The sequence below is a fragment of the Lolium perenne genome, chromosome 2 (assembly GCF_019359855.2).
Source record: "Lolium perenne isolate Kyuss_39 chromosome 2, Kyuss_2.0, whole genome shotgun sequence".
NCBI classification, from domain to species: Eukaryota; Viridiplantae; Streptophyta; class Magnoliopsida; order Poales; family Poaceae; genus Lolium; species Lolium perenne.
Window position 1 is genome coordinate 170,386,435 of NC_067245.2, and position 13,667 is coordinate 170,400,101.

Consider the following 13,667-nt stretch of genomic DNA (forward strand, 5'->3'; position numbering starts at 1 on the left):
ACAGGAGTCACAATCTGAGCCAGGCTTGCTTAGGCTTGGATGTTTCTTCACTCGATTGCAGTGAACCATTTCCAGACGAACAGGAAAGACTCACGCCTAAGATGCAATGAAAAATGTAACCCTCCAAACAGGCTGTGCATTGTTTAGATTCAATCAAAACCAAACATAATGCATAACAGCCTAGATAAGGGTACCAAATGGCATAACCACTATTCCAAGAGAAACACGTCTTTTTTCAGCACAGATCTCCAAGGTGTTACATAGCATAGCATAAAGTGAGTTATATTCTATTGCATAGAGAGATTACGGCAATAATAGCTATTGTATCAGTTGGCTTTATCTTGCTTCCCCTGCAGGTTCTAAAACGCACCAATGGCACACAAAGACTTCATAAACAGTCAAAATACAACTTCACTACACTAAATAACAGCTCAAGCATAGTCATTTGGCTACTCAGTTCTACGGGCAAAAAAAGCAGCGGCAAACTCCACGGTCCTCTAGTCGAGATCTTTGCTAGCATCAGCAGAAGCCTTCCCACGAACACACTATTACAACGGAAAACAGTTGAATGTTACTACTATTCTGCCACTCCAAATACCCGCTTGGCCTAGTCATCTGTCAGCTCCTCGAATCTAGATCTTTGCCAGTATCAGCAGAAGCCCTCCCAGTCCTCCCACAAGGCAAACAGCGGCACCCACTTTTACAACCTTCTTTACCTCCTCCACCTGCTCCATGGTGGATCTTCCCAATTCAAGAAACTGCCTTCAAAAATAGACAAAGAGAGATACATATGTTTGGGTCAACACAAGTTATTAAAAATGACAAAAATAAATTTCTTGTTATACCAAATAAGAAAAAGGTTGTTGATCCTTTACCTGAAAGCAATTTCATAGTCATCAACTTCGTTACGTAACATTTCAACTAGTTCACCACCCAAACGAGTGTTAGCCTCCAGAATGGCACAATCTTTGTTAATATCAACAGCCATATTTTCTGCTTTGGTTAAATCTTCTTTCATGTCAAGTAGTTTGGCAAGAAAATCTTGCATATTACGTGTTTTCTCATAATCAGCTCGCATATTTTTTAGTTTGGCAATAAGTTCCCTAATGTCATCAAGCCGTTTGCTAAGCAAAACACGAGCAACTGTACCGTCATGGTTCAGTTTCCGTAACTTCTCCATATGCTCATCAATATTCTTTCTCATGGCTTGCAATGACTTCCTACGATCTATGAGATCCTTCATTTTATCCAGCAACGGCATTGTACTGTCAGTCATGGTACTTGGAACAGTTTTGCAGCAGTGTGGTTCAACCTACAGTTTAATCAACTTGAGTAAAGCAAAAACAGTAGATGATACATCAATGTGAAATGTAAACCACTTAAACCAAGTTAACACAAGCAACAACACTTTAATCAGTATTAACTTCATATTTCTGCTTTCATAGGAAACCAGACAACTAGAATTGGATTAAAGTGATTAATCAGGTACAAGTAATTCTCTAGTTGGCCTAGAAAGGCTCAGTACAAACGAGAGTAGCGCCATTGAATCCAGCGAACATGATGTGGCCATGTGGGCAATGTCCGTTGAACTGTTTAATTGATCATATCGCACTGTGCTGTAAACTGGCACGACATGTTTGCAGAGTGCTCTCGCTGAATCATGCTACTCTAGTCGAAGCACAATCACAGAGTTCAGGAAAAGGCAATTCTAAAGGTACATACTTGCCAACCGAGGCAAAAATTCAAGAGTTCTCGACCGTGTGTTATGGTCCAGCGCAGGCATCAGGTTGCGGGCGGTCTTGCAGATCAAACAAACAGTCAAATCAAGGCAGCTTCGCATAAGCAGAGAGGAAGGGACTCAGAGTCCAAATCGACAAATGTTCCACCCTTCTAATGGTTGATTGAATCGAGAGTTAGAAATCAAAGCAAGAAGATGAAATCTTTCAACCCCAACTCCTTCTAACCCCCCGAGCTCGGGGAAGCGGTCGGCAATTTCGTTGGATTCAGCAGGGTCGGAAACCCCTTTTCAGTTTTCAAGCTCATGGTAAAGATTATACCTTTGGAGTTGGAGGAGCCTTCCTTGGAGTAACCTCCCTCATACGGGGATGCGGAAGGGGCGCACCGGGCGCTTCGGGGAGGCTGGCGGCGGCCGCCGCGGCGGCCTGGAGGGAGAAGCGAAGTTAGTGCGCCCAATCGAGGCGAGGGTTTAAGCAAAATCAAGCAGCGAAACTATCCCCATCTTACCTTGGAGTACGGCGCGGGGAGCAGAGAGCGCATCATCGGAGAGGTCCGCGCGGCGGCGTGCTGGCGGAGCAGGAGGCGGAGGGCCGCGGCCATGATCGCCGCCACGCGGAGGCGCCGAGGGTTTTCGTGGCGTCCGTTTCAGGCACGAGTGAAGGAGAGAGTTGCGCGCGGTGTACCCAAATCCTTTGGTCGATTCGATTCCTCGCAAGAGTTGAGTTCGAATAGAATTGCCAAATTGATTTTCCTTCTTTACAAGGATTTCACAAGGGTTTCAGGTTGTTTTACGGGTTTTGGTAATAAGGGCAACCCTAGCAGAACCTCTAAAAGCATCTCTAGCTCTCCCTCATGAAAAATCGGAAAAATGCATCTCTATTTATACATACTTTGATGAGAGACAAAGAGCAATGGGGTGCATATGCTCCCTTTATCTTAAATGTATTTAAAACGTATTTTAAAAAGTTAAAAAGTCCCATAACAAATGTTGCATAGACATCATCCCAACTTATGTGTGCATCATGTCGCGGAAAATTGACTATTTGTGTGATCTATAAACAGATAATTTCGGTTGTAAAACAAGGGTTTGCATGAGTTTTTTTTTTGTTTTTAAAGTTTTAACACATAGCACAATAGTTTGTATTTTTCGCGAAAATTTAAATACGCATATAGAATGTCGATACGTACCTAGAGCTGACGGGTGTGGAATTTTTTCGTTTATTTTTTCATATTTTGAGATTTAGTTTTTGGGCGAAGGAAACATATGCTCTCAGATTTGAGTGATGTTAAGATGCATTTTTCGTCAAAGATGCATTTCTTGGACCTGAGATTAAAAGTGAATTTTCGCTAAAATAAAGGTGAGTGATGTTGTAACTCCCAGATGCATATGCTCCCTTTTAATTTGAAATGCATCTCTTATACATTTTGAATATCAAAAAACTCCAAATGGAAAATCCATGTACATCTTCATCATACTACATGCGTACAAAGTGTTTCCATGAAAAAAATCAGATTATCTTTTGGGCTGTACAAAAAGACAAAATTTGGTGCTAAAAATAAGGTTGCCGGTTGGCAACACCGTTTTTTTTGAAGTATTCTAAGAATACTTTGGTCTCTGAAAATACCATGGTATTGAATACTTTGAGGCGTTTGGTTTCAACAAAAACTATAGTTTTCTATACTTCGTCTTTTCACAAAACTGCACAAAACTAATTTTGCAGTATAGTATTTGTTGCCTATACAGAAAATACTGCAGTACACTACTTTGGTTTTATAAAAACTTTGATGCCAAACTGGCTCAAAGGCTTTTTGTGGGACCTGTTTTGTCTTTTTTACATCAACAACAAAAAACATCGGTTTTTGGTGAAACTTATGAACACACATAGGTTGTCTAAATGTACATGCGAAAGAATTTGTTGAACTTTTTTTAGCAATTAAAAATTACTTTTTAAGTGGAAGGAGCATATGCACCCAGAAGTTGAATTTGAATTTCCGCTAAGATAGCAAGTAATTGGTATAGTCATATAGTACTATTTAGCTCCGAGGGTGGATAGTACATAATTTTGTACCCAGAGTTTTCTCACGTTGTTACATTTTTATTTAGTGTTTTGATAGAAAAATAATTACATTCATTATATTGACTCGTACCACAAAATTTGACATAAAAACACAATATGTGAACCATAATGGAGCAAGAACCACAAAAAAAAGTGTATTTTACATTTTATTTTCGTACGCCACGTAAACAAAAAGTTCATGCGTGTCTATATTTTCTTTTGAGGAATGATAAACTTACCTGTCATAAAAATCATGTGCAGCTACGAAAAAACATGGGATGTAGGATAACTATTCTTTCCTGTAGATGCTAATTAGGGCATCCCTTGTTATGCATGAATATATGAATGTGAAAAAGTTTAACATGATCGAGTTCAAAAATTATATGTCAATACTTTTGTACTTACGCCTATGAGTGCGGTTCTTTCCTTCACCATCTGTTTTGTTTTGAGATTTGGATAAAAGGAGGGGTGAGGGAGAGCTAATTTTCTATCTACTAGGACGAGCGTAAATCTCGAATAATAAATCGACGGTGACGAATACACCCACACTCATGCGCGTGTGTACAAAATCCATTCATTTTTTATATGTAACCTTTTAAAATAGTAGTGACATATTGTTGGACCCACCATCATTCAATGTAGCTATCATTCCTAATGTTTAATGTTGTAAAAATAGACCATTATATTGTTTCGGTTTGATATTGGGGATGTTGATATATATTTATATATATTTGTTTAAATTATAAGGATTTTAACTTTTAACAAAATTAAATGGATCCCACACTTCAACGTTTCATTTTACTAACAATCATTAGCATCATGAATCAAACAAATATCAACTAACATTAAGGTCGTGAACTTGATATCAATCCAAATTTGATCTTTAGATTAATATCAACAATTTCGTCATAAGTTCTATTTCTTTAAAGAATTGATAAATCACTTAATTCATGTTTTTTTTGGGAAACAGAAAAGCACTCAAATTCATAACAATTAGTTAAGACACTTATTAAAAAGACACAAAATTGAGTACTAATACAAATTATAAATTTCATTACCATGCATGTATTTTTTTTATTGTCAAATTTTTATACATATGTCCTGGTGACTATTTTAAGGAACCAGAACCAAGTTATGATGAAACAGATAGTCATGCTAGCCCAAATCCCAACTAGCACCAAACATCTCTGGAATAATTGAATTTAATCGCTATATACTATGTGTTCATAGGCCTATACACTAGCACATGCACAAAACTAAGATAGCAAATAGAGAAATAATAATAATAAATAGTTAATAGATCTTATTGCCATGTCATCTACTGCTGGTTCAATTGTTAATATGTATAATATATACCAGTTAGCTATAAGCTTATGTAGTTCGAAAATACCAAACGGAACCTAGGTACGCGCGCACCCGGTTCCTCAAAAATTGAAAAATTGTTATTTTTTTTAAATTGAAATAAAAATTTCCATGTACATGTTATCTTGATACTTACTCGTGTAAGTTTTCTTGGAAAAATACGAGTGTATGTGGCCTACAAGAAAATGACAAAATGTTCAAATGAAATATAATGATTGGATTTGTATTGTTCAAAGAAATTTCTATTTCTATTTTCATTTTTGTGTAGGTCACATACAGTCGTATTTTTCCGTAAAAACATACACGAGTAAGTATCAAATAATGTGTACATACATGTTTTTTTCCAATTTTTTCCGAAACATTGAAATAGTATATTTTTATTTTTTTTTCATAATCAGGTTCGCGCGCACCCAAATCCACCGAATCCGCGTATAAAGATGTACTACACTATTAATATTGGCCCACCTCACAATCTCAAAAAGTTTAATAGAGTCGTGTTGCAACTGACTCTTCATCTATGACTGCTTCTCTTCTCTCTCAAATTAGCAAAAGTATAATGTTTAAACTTTCACACCAGGTTCACATCACCTTTTTTTTTTTTTTTGCAAAATCACCATTGTAGGTAGCACAAGTTGTATGGTTTGATGTTCTTGGGATACATTATAGTTCGATGTTCTTGGGATACATTAACACTGTCTTTGAGTCCTAGTCTCAGTGGGTTATAAATTTAATATGTCCACTATAAAAGAAACGTGTACTATTGTGTGCATATTTGCCACTCGGACGGTACAGTGGCCCAGAACAGGTTGTATTTGGCATGGCGTTGATGGCGTATAGGCTCTGTATCTCAACTGTATATTTTCTCGGTGACATATCACCCCCTAATCTCATACAGCTACTAATGGTCCAGGCTATATGCTCACTTGGAACCGTGTCCATCAAATCCGTATCGCTACTGTGTACATCTAATGTGTTCAGTAGCAGTTGCTCTCGCGACATATATACCACGTGGCTAATGTGAGGCCTTGAAACGGTTCTTTTCTTGAAAGGTATGGCCTCGAAACTGTAATGCTAGTTTCTGTTCTGCGTGAGAGTAATTGTCCCAGATTCTGTTACAGGACTCACCTTGATACTGACCAGCAAGATTTGAAGAACAAAAATACAACTAAGTCCTCACCCCAAGAGCAACACATCATTTTTTTCAGCCTAAGTCTTCATAGCATAAAGCGAGTTATCTCCTGGTATTACATATAGATAACTGCAATGATAGCGATTGTATAACTTGGCCTTGTCTTAGCTACTACTGCAGGTTCAAATCGGTCCAAATCAATGAAACAGTTAAATTCTACTCCACCACACTAAATACCAGCTCAGCATACTCATCTGGCTAACTCAGTTCTACACAGAAATAAGTAGCAGCAAACTCCTAGATGCTCTAATTGAGATCTTTATCAGCAGAAGCCTTCCGACGAATGCACTGTTAAACCGGCACAGAGAAAATAATCAACTAAACAGTCAAATGTTACTACTCTGCCACTCCAAAAAAAAACAGCTCAGCCGAGTCATCTGTCAGCTCAGTTCTACACAAAAAAGAAGAAGCAAACTGCACACTGCTCGAATCTAGATCTTTGCCAGTATCAGCAGAAGCCCTCCCACAAGGCCAACAGCGGCACCCACTTTTACAACCTTCTTCACCTTCTGCACCTGCTCCATGGTGGATCTTTCCAATTCATGATACCGCCTCCCAAAATAGACAAGGAGAGATATATGGATCAACACGAGTTATAAAAAATAACAATAATAAGTTTCTTATTACACCAAATAAGAATATAATGTTGATCCATTTACCTCAAAGCACTGAGATAGTCCTGCTGCTTCTCACGTAAGACTTCCATTTGTTCACCAATCAAAATACGCTTAGCCCTCTCAATGGCCTGATCTCTGTCATAATCATCTTCCATTTTACTTAATTTGGCAAGACCATCTCGCATATTACGTGCTTTGCCATAATCATCTTGCAAATTACGTAGTTTGTCAAGAAGTTCCTGACGATCATGAAGCCGTTTGCTAAACAAATCATTAGCAACTGTACGGTCATGCAGCGCTTTCCTTATCGTTTCAACATGCTCCTCGATATCCTTTTCCATGTCTTGCAATGCCTTCTTACTATCCTTGAGATCCTTGAGATCCTTCAGTTTACCCAGCAACGACTTTGTACTGTCAGTCATGGCACTTGGAACAGTTTCACAGCAGCGTGGTTCATCCTACAGTTTAATCAACTTCAGTTAAGAAAAACAGTAGATGACACATCAATGTCAAATGCAAACAACTCAAACCATGTTAACAAAAGCAACGGCACTTAATCAGTATTAACTCCACATTTCTGCCCTAATAGGAAACCAGACAACTACTTTTGTTTAAAGTGATTTGTCAGATAGCATACATGAGTCATGCCCTAGTGTTACACAGAGATAACTTCAATTATAGCAATTGTATCAATTGGCTTTATCTTAGCTTCTCCTGCAGGTTCTAAGATGCACCGTACGATGGCAAACACAGACTAACAGTTAAATTCTACTTCACTACACTATATACCAGCTGAGCATAGTTATCGGGCTACTCAGTTCTACACAGAAAGAAATAGCAGCAGACTTCAAGGTGCTCTAAACAACATCTCTGCAAGCATCAGCAGAAGCCTTCCCACAAATGAACTATCACAACGGCCGAGAGAGATTAATCAACTAAACAGTAAACTGTTACTACTCTGCCATTCTAAATACCAGCTCGGCCTAGTCATCTGTAAGCTCAGTTCTACGCGAAAAGACAAAGCAGCAAACTACATGCTTTCTAATCTAGATATATGCCAGTATCGATCAGCAGAAGCCCTCCCACGAGGCCAACAGTGGCACCCAGTTTTGCAACCTTCTTTACCTTCTCCTGGTTCTCCTCCTGCTCCAAGGTGGATCTTGCCAATTCATTATACCGCCTTCGAACATAGACAAGGAGAGACAAACATGTTTGGATCAACACAAGTTATAAAAAATGACAATAATATACTGCTTATTACACCAAATAAGAATAGATTGTAGATCTCTTTACCTCAAAGCAGTGAGATAGTCCTCACGCTTCTTACGTAACATTTTCATTTGTTCATCAAACACACGAGTCTTAGCCTCCTGAATGGCCCAATCTTTGTCATAATCAACTCGCATCTTACGTACTTTGGCTAAACCATCCACCATATCATTCATTTTGGCAAGAACATCAAGCAAATTATGTGTTTCTGGATAATCATCTGGCACATTACTTATTTTGGCAAGAAGTTTCCTACGGTCATCAAGCCGTTTGCGAAACAAATCATTAGCAACCGTACGGTCATCCAGTGCTTTGCTTATCATTTCCTCATGCTCCTCAATATCCTTTTCCATGTCTTGCAATGTCTTCTTACGATCCTTGAGATCCTTCAGTTTATCCGGGAACGACTTTGTACTGTCAGGGATGGTACTTGGAACAGTTGTGCAGCAGCGCGGTTCAACCTACAGTTTAATAGATTTTAGTACAATAAAAAATAGTAGATGCTACATAGATGTCAAATGTAAACCATGTCAACACAAGCAAAGACACTTTAATCAGTATTAACTTCTTATTTCTGCTTAGGAAACCAGAAAACTACATTTGGGTTAGAGTGATTCGTCAGTTATCAGTATTTCTCTGGTTGGCCATCAAAGGAAGGCTAAAGACAAACGGGAATAACACCAATGAATCCAGGGAACGCGATGCTGGAAGTGTTCGTTGCACTGTCGCCGAGTCAATAAATCATATCGTTCTCTGCTGTAAATTGGCAGAACATGTTTGGAGAGTGTTCTCACTGAATATCGCTCTCCCCAGTTGAAGCACAACCACAGAGAATTCGTACAGCCCCATAGCAATAGTAAAGGCACATACTTGCCAATTGACTTTGCATTGAGTCACGGAAGGCGGGAATTATAGAGTTCTCGACAGTGAGTTATGGTCCAGCGCAGGCATCAGATTGCAGATCAAAGAAACAGTCAAATCAAGGCAGTATTGCACAAGCAAGGACGGATTAGGTATAAACAGACACGTCTTCCTGCCCCAATTTCAGAATTTGGGAAGGTCGGAAAGACGGAAACCCTTTATCTAGTTCTGAAGATTATACCTTTGGAGGTGGAGGAGCCTTCCTTGGAGTAACCTCCCTCAGACAGGGAGGCGACAGGGGCGCGCCACGCGCGGCGGGGAAGCTGTCGGCGGCAGCAGCGGCGGCGGCGGCGGCGGCGGCCTGGAGAGGGGATCGAAGTTAGTGCGCCCAATCGAGGCGAGGGTTTAAACAAAATCAAGCAGCGAAACTACTTCAATCTTACCTTGGAGTACGGCGCAGGGAACAGAGAGCGCAGCATCGGAGAGGTCCTCGCGGCTGCTTCCTGGCGGAGCAGGAGGCGGAGGGCCGCGGCCATGATCGCCGCCGCGAGGAGGCGCCGAGGGTTTTCGTGGCGTCCGTTTCAGGCACGAGTGGGGACTGGGGAGAGAGTTGCGCGCGGTGTAGTATAGTACCAAAATCCTCACAAAGTATCAAACACATATTGTTTGAACTCTGGTAGGTTGTGGTTCTTCCGAACTTAAATCTGCCTTTCTGTGATACGAAGATAGCTGCATCAATATCCAAGGCCACGTCGACCAAGGTCAAGGACCGTTCCGTGGACACGTCTGACAAGGTGGTACTTGAGGAAGCTGATCAAGGCCAGGATCAACCGGGGGTATCTCATCTTCTTTTTGCAGACGACACTTTGCTTTTCTTTAGAGCCTCGGCTGATGAAGCAACGAGTGTGAAGCAAGTGATAGACATGTATGCCAAAGGAGGTCCGTAATATCCTTCAAGTTGTTAATCCTGAGTTCGGAGAAAAATATCTAGGCCTGCCTACACCGGCCGGTCGTATGCACAAGGGTCGTTTTATCAACCTACAGACTAGGCTCTGCAAACATCTCATGGCTTGGGGAGATAGTCTCATGTTCCAAAGTGCCAGGGAAATTTTAATCAAAGCCATTGCGCAGGTAATTCCAGCTTATGTCATGGGAGTGTTTAAACTTCCCTTCTCTCTGTGTGATGAGCTCACCAAGTTGATCCGTCACTACTGGTGGGGTATTGAGCGAGGTAAACGCAAAACCCATTGGGTTAACTGGAATGCTATAACACGCTCCAAGGCTCGGGTGGCATGGGGTTTAGAGACATGCGTCTCTTCAATCAAGCGTTACTGGCTCGCCAAGCTTGGAGGTTAATCATGTTTCCTAACAGCCTGTGTGCCCGAGTACTGAAGGCTCGCTATTATCCAAGAGGAAATATTATTGACACTGTTTTTACTGGGAATCCGTCTTCCTCGTGGTCAGCTATATCCTATGGGCTGGAGTTACTGAAGAAGGGTATGGTGTGACGTGTTGGGAATGGCAGAAGTATACGCATCTGGCGTGACTGCTGGTTACCAAGAATATCAAATGGCCAAGTCCTTACTCCTAAGAGAAATCGACGTATTAAGTGGGTCTCCGAGCTACTGGATGACAATGGTGGTTGGAAGACATAGTTTGTCAGAGATACTTTCTATCCTATAGATGGAGAGGCCATCCTCAAAATCAAACCATCAAGAAGAGGGTTTTCTGATGTCCTAGCATGGCAACCGGAGAAATCTGGTTGTTTTACTGTCCGATCCGCGTACCATTTGGTTTTCAATAATCTCCCGGCGCAATGCTCGTTTGGAAGCTCAAGTAATAGACCAGATGGCAAGGATCCTTGTTGGGCACGGATCTGGGGCTCTTCAGTACCTCCAAAAGTTAAAACTTTTGCATGGCAAGCAGCTTCGAACGCCCTAGCGACAGAGGGCAATAAACTTAGACGGAACATGCGGGTTACTGGTCTCTGCAAGATTTGCAATGCAGCGGTGGAGGATGAGGCGCATGCCTTGGCTCATTGCCCACACTCTCGGCGTCTTTGGCACTCTATGCGTGAGTGTTGGCTCCTTGATGACCCACAAGTATAGGGGGTGTATCGCAGTACTTTCGATAAATAAGAGTGTCGAACCCAACGAGGAGCAGAAGGTGTTGACAAGCAGTTTCGATGAAGGATTCACTGTAAATGCTCACAGACAAGTATTCAGGGGGTTTTGGTATAGCAGATAAATAAAGTACAAGTAAATAAAATGCGAGAGAAATAATTGCAGCGAGTGGCCCAAACCTTTTTAGCACAAAGGACAAGCCGGTTTGTTTACTTATAATGACCAAACGTTCTTGAGGACACACGGGAATTTAGTCTAGTGCTTTCGCTTCATATAGCTGATTAGTCTTCATTGTTTTGATAAGTGTTGTGTGGGTGAACCTATGCTAATGCACCACCCTTCCTAGGACTAATACATACTTGTGATTATACCCCTTGCAAGCATCCGCAACTACAAGAAAGTAATTAAGATAAATCTAACCACAGCCTTAAACTCTGAGATCCTGCTATCCCTCTGATACGTCTCCGACGTATCGATAATTTCTTATGTTCCATGCCACATTATTGATGTTATCTACATGTTTTATGCACACTTTATGTCATATTCGTGCATTTTCTGGAACTAACCTATTAACAAGATGCCGAAGTGCGATTCTTTGTTTTTGCTGTTTTTGGTTTCAGAAATCCTAGTAAGGAAATATTCTCGGAATTGGACGAAATCAAAGCCCAGGGGCCTATTTTTCCACGAAGCTTCCAGAAGTCCGAAGGAGAGACGAAGAGGGGCCACGAGGGGGCCACACCCTAGGGCGGCGCGGCCCCCCCCTTGGCCGCGCGGCCCTGTGGTGTGGGGCCCCCGTGCCGCCTCTTGACCTGCCCTTCCGCCTACAAATAGCCTCCGTGACGAAACCCCCGATGCGAGAGCCACGATACGGAAAACCTTCCCGGAAGACGCCGCCGCCGCCGATCCCATCTCGGGGATCCAGAGATCGCCTCCGGCACCCTGCCGGAGGAGGGAATCATCTCCCCGGAGGACTCTACGCCGCCATGGTCGCCTCCGGTGTGATGTGTGAGTAGTCTACCCCTGGACTATGGGTCCATAGCAGTAGCTAGATGGTTGTCTTCTCCCCATTGTGCTTCATTGTCGGATCTTGTGAGCTGCCTAACATGATCAAGATCATCTATCTGTAATTCTATATGTTGCGTTTGTTGGGATCCGATGAATAGAGAATACTTGTTATGTTGATTATCAAAGTTATGCTTATGTGTTGTTTATGATCTTGCATGCTTTCCGTTACTAGTAGATGCTCTGGCCAAGTAGATGCTTGTAACTCCAAGAGGGAGTACTTATGCTCGATAGTGGGTTCATGCCTGCATTGACACCTGGGACAGTGACAGAAAGTTCTAAGGTTGTGTTGTGTTGTTGCCACTAGGGATAAAACATTGATGCTATGTCTAAGGATGTAGTTGTTGATTACATTACGCACCATACTTAATGCAATTGTCTGTTGCTTTGCAACTTAATACTGGAGGGGGTTCGGATGATAACCTGAAGGTGGACTTTTTAGGCATAGATGCAGTTGGATGGCGGTCTATGTACTTTGTCGTAATGCCCAATTAAATCTCACTATACTCATCATGATATGTATGTGCATGGTCATGCTCTCTTTATTTGTCAATTGCCCAACTGTAATTTGTTCACCCAACATGCTGTTTGTCTTATGGGAGAGACACCTCTAGTGAACTGTGGACCCCGGTCCAATTCTCTATACTGAAATACAATCTACTGCAATACTTGTTCTACTGTTTTCTGCAAACAATCATCTTCCACACAATACGGTTAATCCTTTGTTACAGCAAGCCGGTGAGATTGACAACCTCACTGTTTCGTTGGGGCAAAGTACTTTGGTTGTGTTGTGCAGGTTCCACGTTGGCGCCGGAATCCCTGGTGTTGCGCCGCACTACATCCCGCCGCCATCAACCTTCAACGTGCTTCTTGGCTCCTCCTGGTTCGATAAACCTTGGTTTCTTTCTGAGGGAAAACTTGCTGCTGTGTGCATCATACCTTCCTCTTGGGGTTGCCCAACGAACGTGTGAAATACACGCCATCAAGCATATTTTCTGGCGCCGTTGCCGGGGAGATCAAGACACGCTGCAAGGGGAGTCTCCACTTCTCAATCTCTTTACTTTGTTTTTGTCTTGCTTAGTTTTATTTACTACTTTGTTTGCTGCACTAAATCAAAGTACAAAAAAATTAGTTGCTAGTTTTACTTTATTTGCTATCTTGTTTGCCATATCAAAAACACAAAAAAATTAGTTACTTGTTTTACTTTACTTAATATCATGCATGTTTTTATTTCACTAGTTAAGCATAATGGAAAACAACAAAAATATGAGAGATCTTTATGAACTTTATCTTGAATTAGGACATGATGTGTTTGAAGAGAGAATTAAAAAACCCATGGAACTTTATATGCATGCTAATGGGAATGTTATTACTATGGATGCTTTGAACA

The 13,667-nt window shown here is 41.3% G+C and overlaps 2 protein-coding genes across 5 annotated transcripts; both read right to left on the reverse strand.

The window, feature by feature from the left end:
* Positions 1-212: 212 nt before the first annotated feature.
* Positions 213-2,401, reverse strand: LOC127333924 (uncharacterized). 2 transcript variants are annotated; one of them, XM_051360359.2, is made up of 4 exons: positions 2,245-2,401; positions 2,058-2,162; positions 876-1,312; positions 213-758 (listed from the first exon to the last, which is right to left on the reverse strand). In XM_051360359.2, the coding sequence occupies exons 1-4, from the start codon at positions 2,335-2,337 to the stop codon at positions 713-715; spliced, it is 681 nt and encodes a 226-aa protein (XP_051216319.1). In that variant the 5' UTR covers positions 2,338-2,401; the 3' UTR covers positions 213-712. The 2 variants fall into 2 exon arrangements, with proteins under 2 accessions (XP_051216319.1, XP_051216318.1); XM_051360358.2 differs by having other exon boundaries at positions 213-762; positions 2,245-2,400.
* A 4,028-nt stretch (positions 2,402-6,429) lies between these two features.
* Positions 6,430-9,810, reverse strand: LOC127333925 (uncharacterized). Of its 3 annotated transcripts, none has more exons than XM_051360362.2 (6): positions 9,535-9,810; positions 9,334-9,449; positions 8,256-8,692; positions 8,079-8,142; positions 7,005-7,420; positions 6,430-6,897 (listed from the first exon to the last, which is right to left on the reverse strand). In XM_051360362.2, exons 1-6 carry the CDS (start codon positions 9,626-9,628, stop codon positions 6,777-6,779), a joined length of 1,248 nt encoding a protein of 415 aa, XP_051216322.1. In that variant the 5' UTR covers positions 9,629-9,810; the 3' UTR covers positions 6,430-6,776. The 3 variants fall into 3 exon arrangements, with proteins under 3 accessions (XP_051216322.1, XP_051216320.1, XP_051216323.1); XM_051360360.2 differs by having other exon boundaries at positions 9,334-9,453; positions 9,536-9,807; XM_051360363.2 differs by having other exon boundaries at positions 8,088-8,142; positions 9,334-9,453; positions 9,536-9,798.
* Between the last annotated feature and the right edge of the window lie 3,857 nt (positions 9,811-13,667).

Excerpts from the sequence above, each read along its gene's own strand:
- LOC127333924 (XM_051360358.2), bottom strand. The coding sequence starts at position 2,337 with ATGGCCGCGGCCCTCCGCCTCCTGCTCCGCCAGCACGCCGCCGCGCGG. Across the intron at positions 2,163-2,244 it reads TCCCCGCGCCGTACTCCAAG|GCCGCCGCGGCGGCCGCCGC; the intron begins GTAAGATGGGGA and ends TTCTCCCTCCAG. Across the intron at positions 1,313-2,057 it reads AGGCTCCTCCAACTCCAAAG|GTTGAACCACACTGCTGCAA; the intron begins GTATAATCTTTA and ends ATTAAACTGTAG.
- LOC127333925 (XM_051360360.2), bottom strand. The coding sequence starts at position 9,628 with ATGGCCGCGGCCCTCCGCCTCCTGCTCCGCCAGGAAGCAGCCGCGAGG. Across the intron at positions 9,454-9,535 it reads TCCCTGCGCCGTACTCCAAG|GCCGCCGCCGCCGCCGCCGC; the intron begins GTAAGATTGAAG and ends TCCCCTCTCCAG. Across the intron at positions 8,143-8,255 it reads GACTATCTCACTGCTTTGAG|GCGGTATAATGAATTGGCAA; the intron begins GTAAAGAGATCT and ends CTATGTTCGAAG.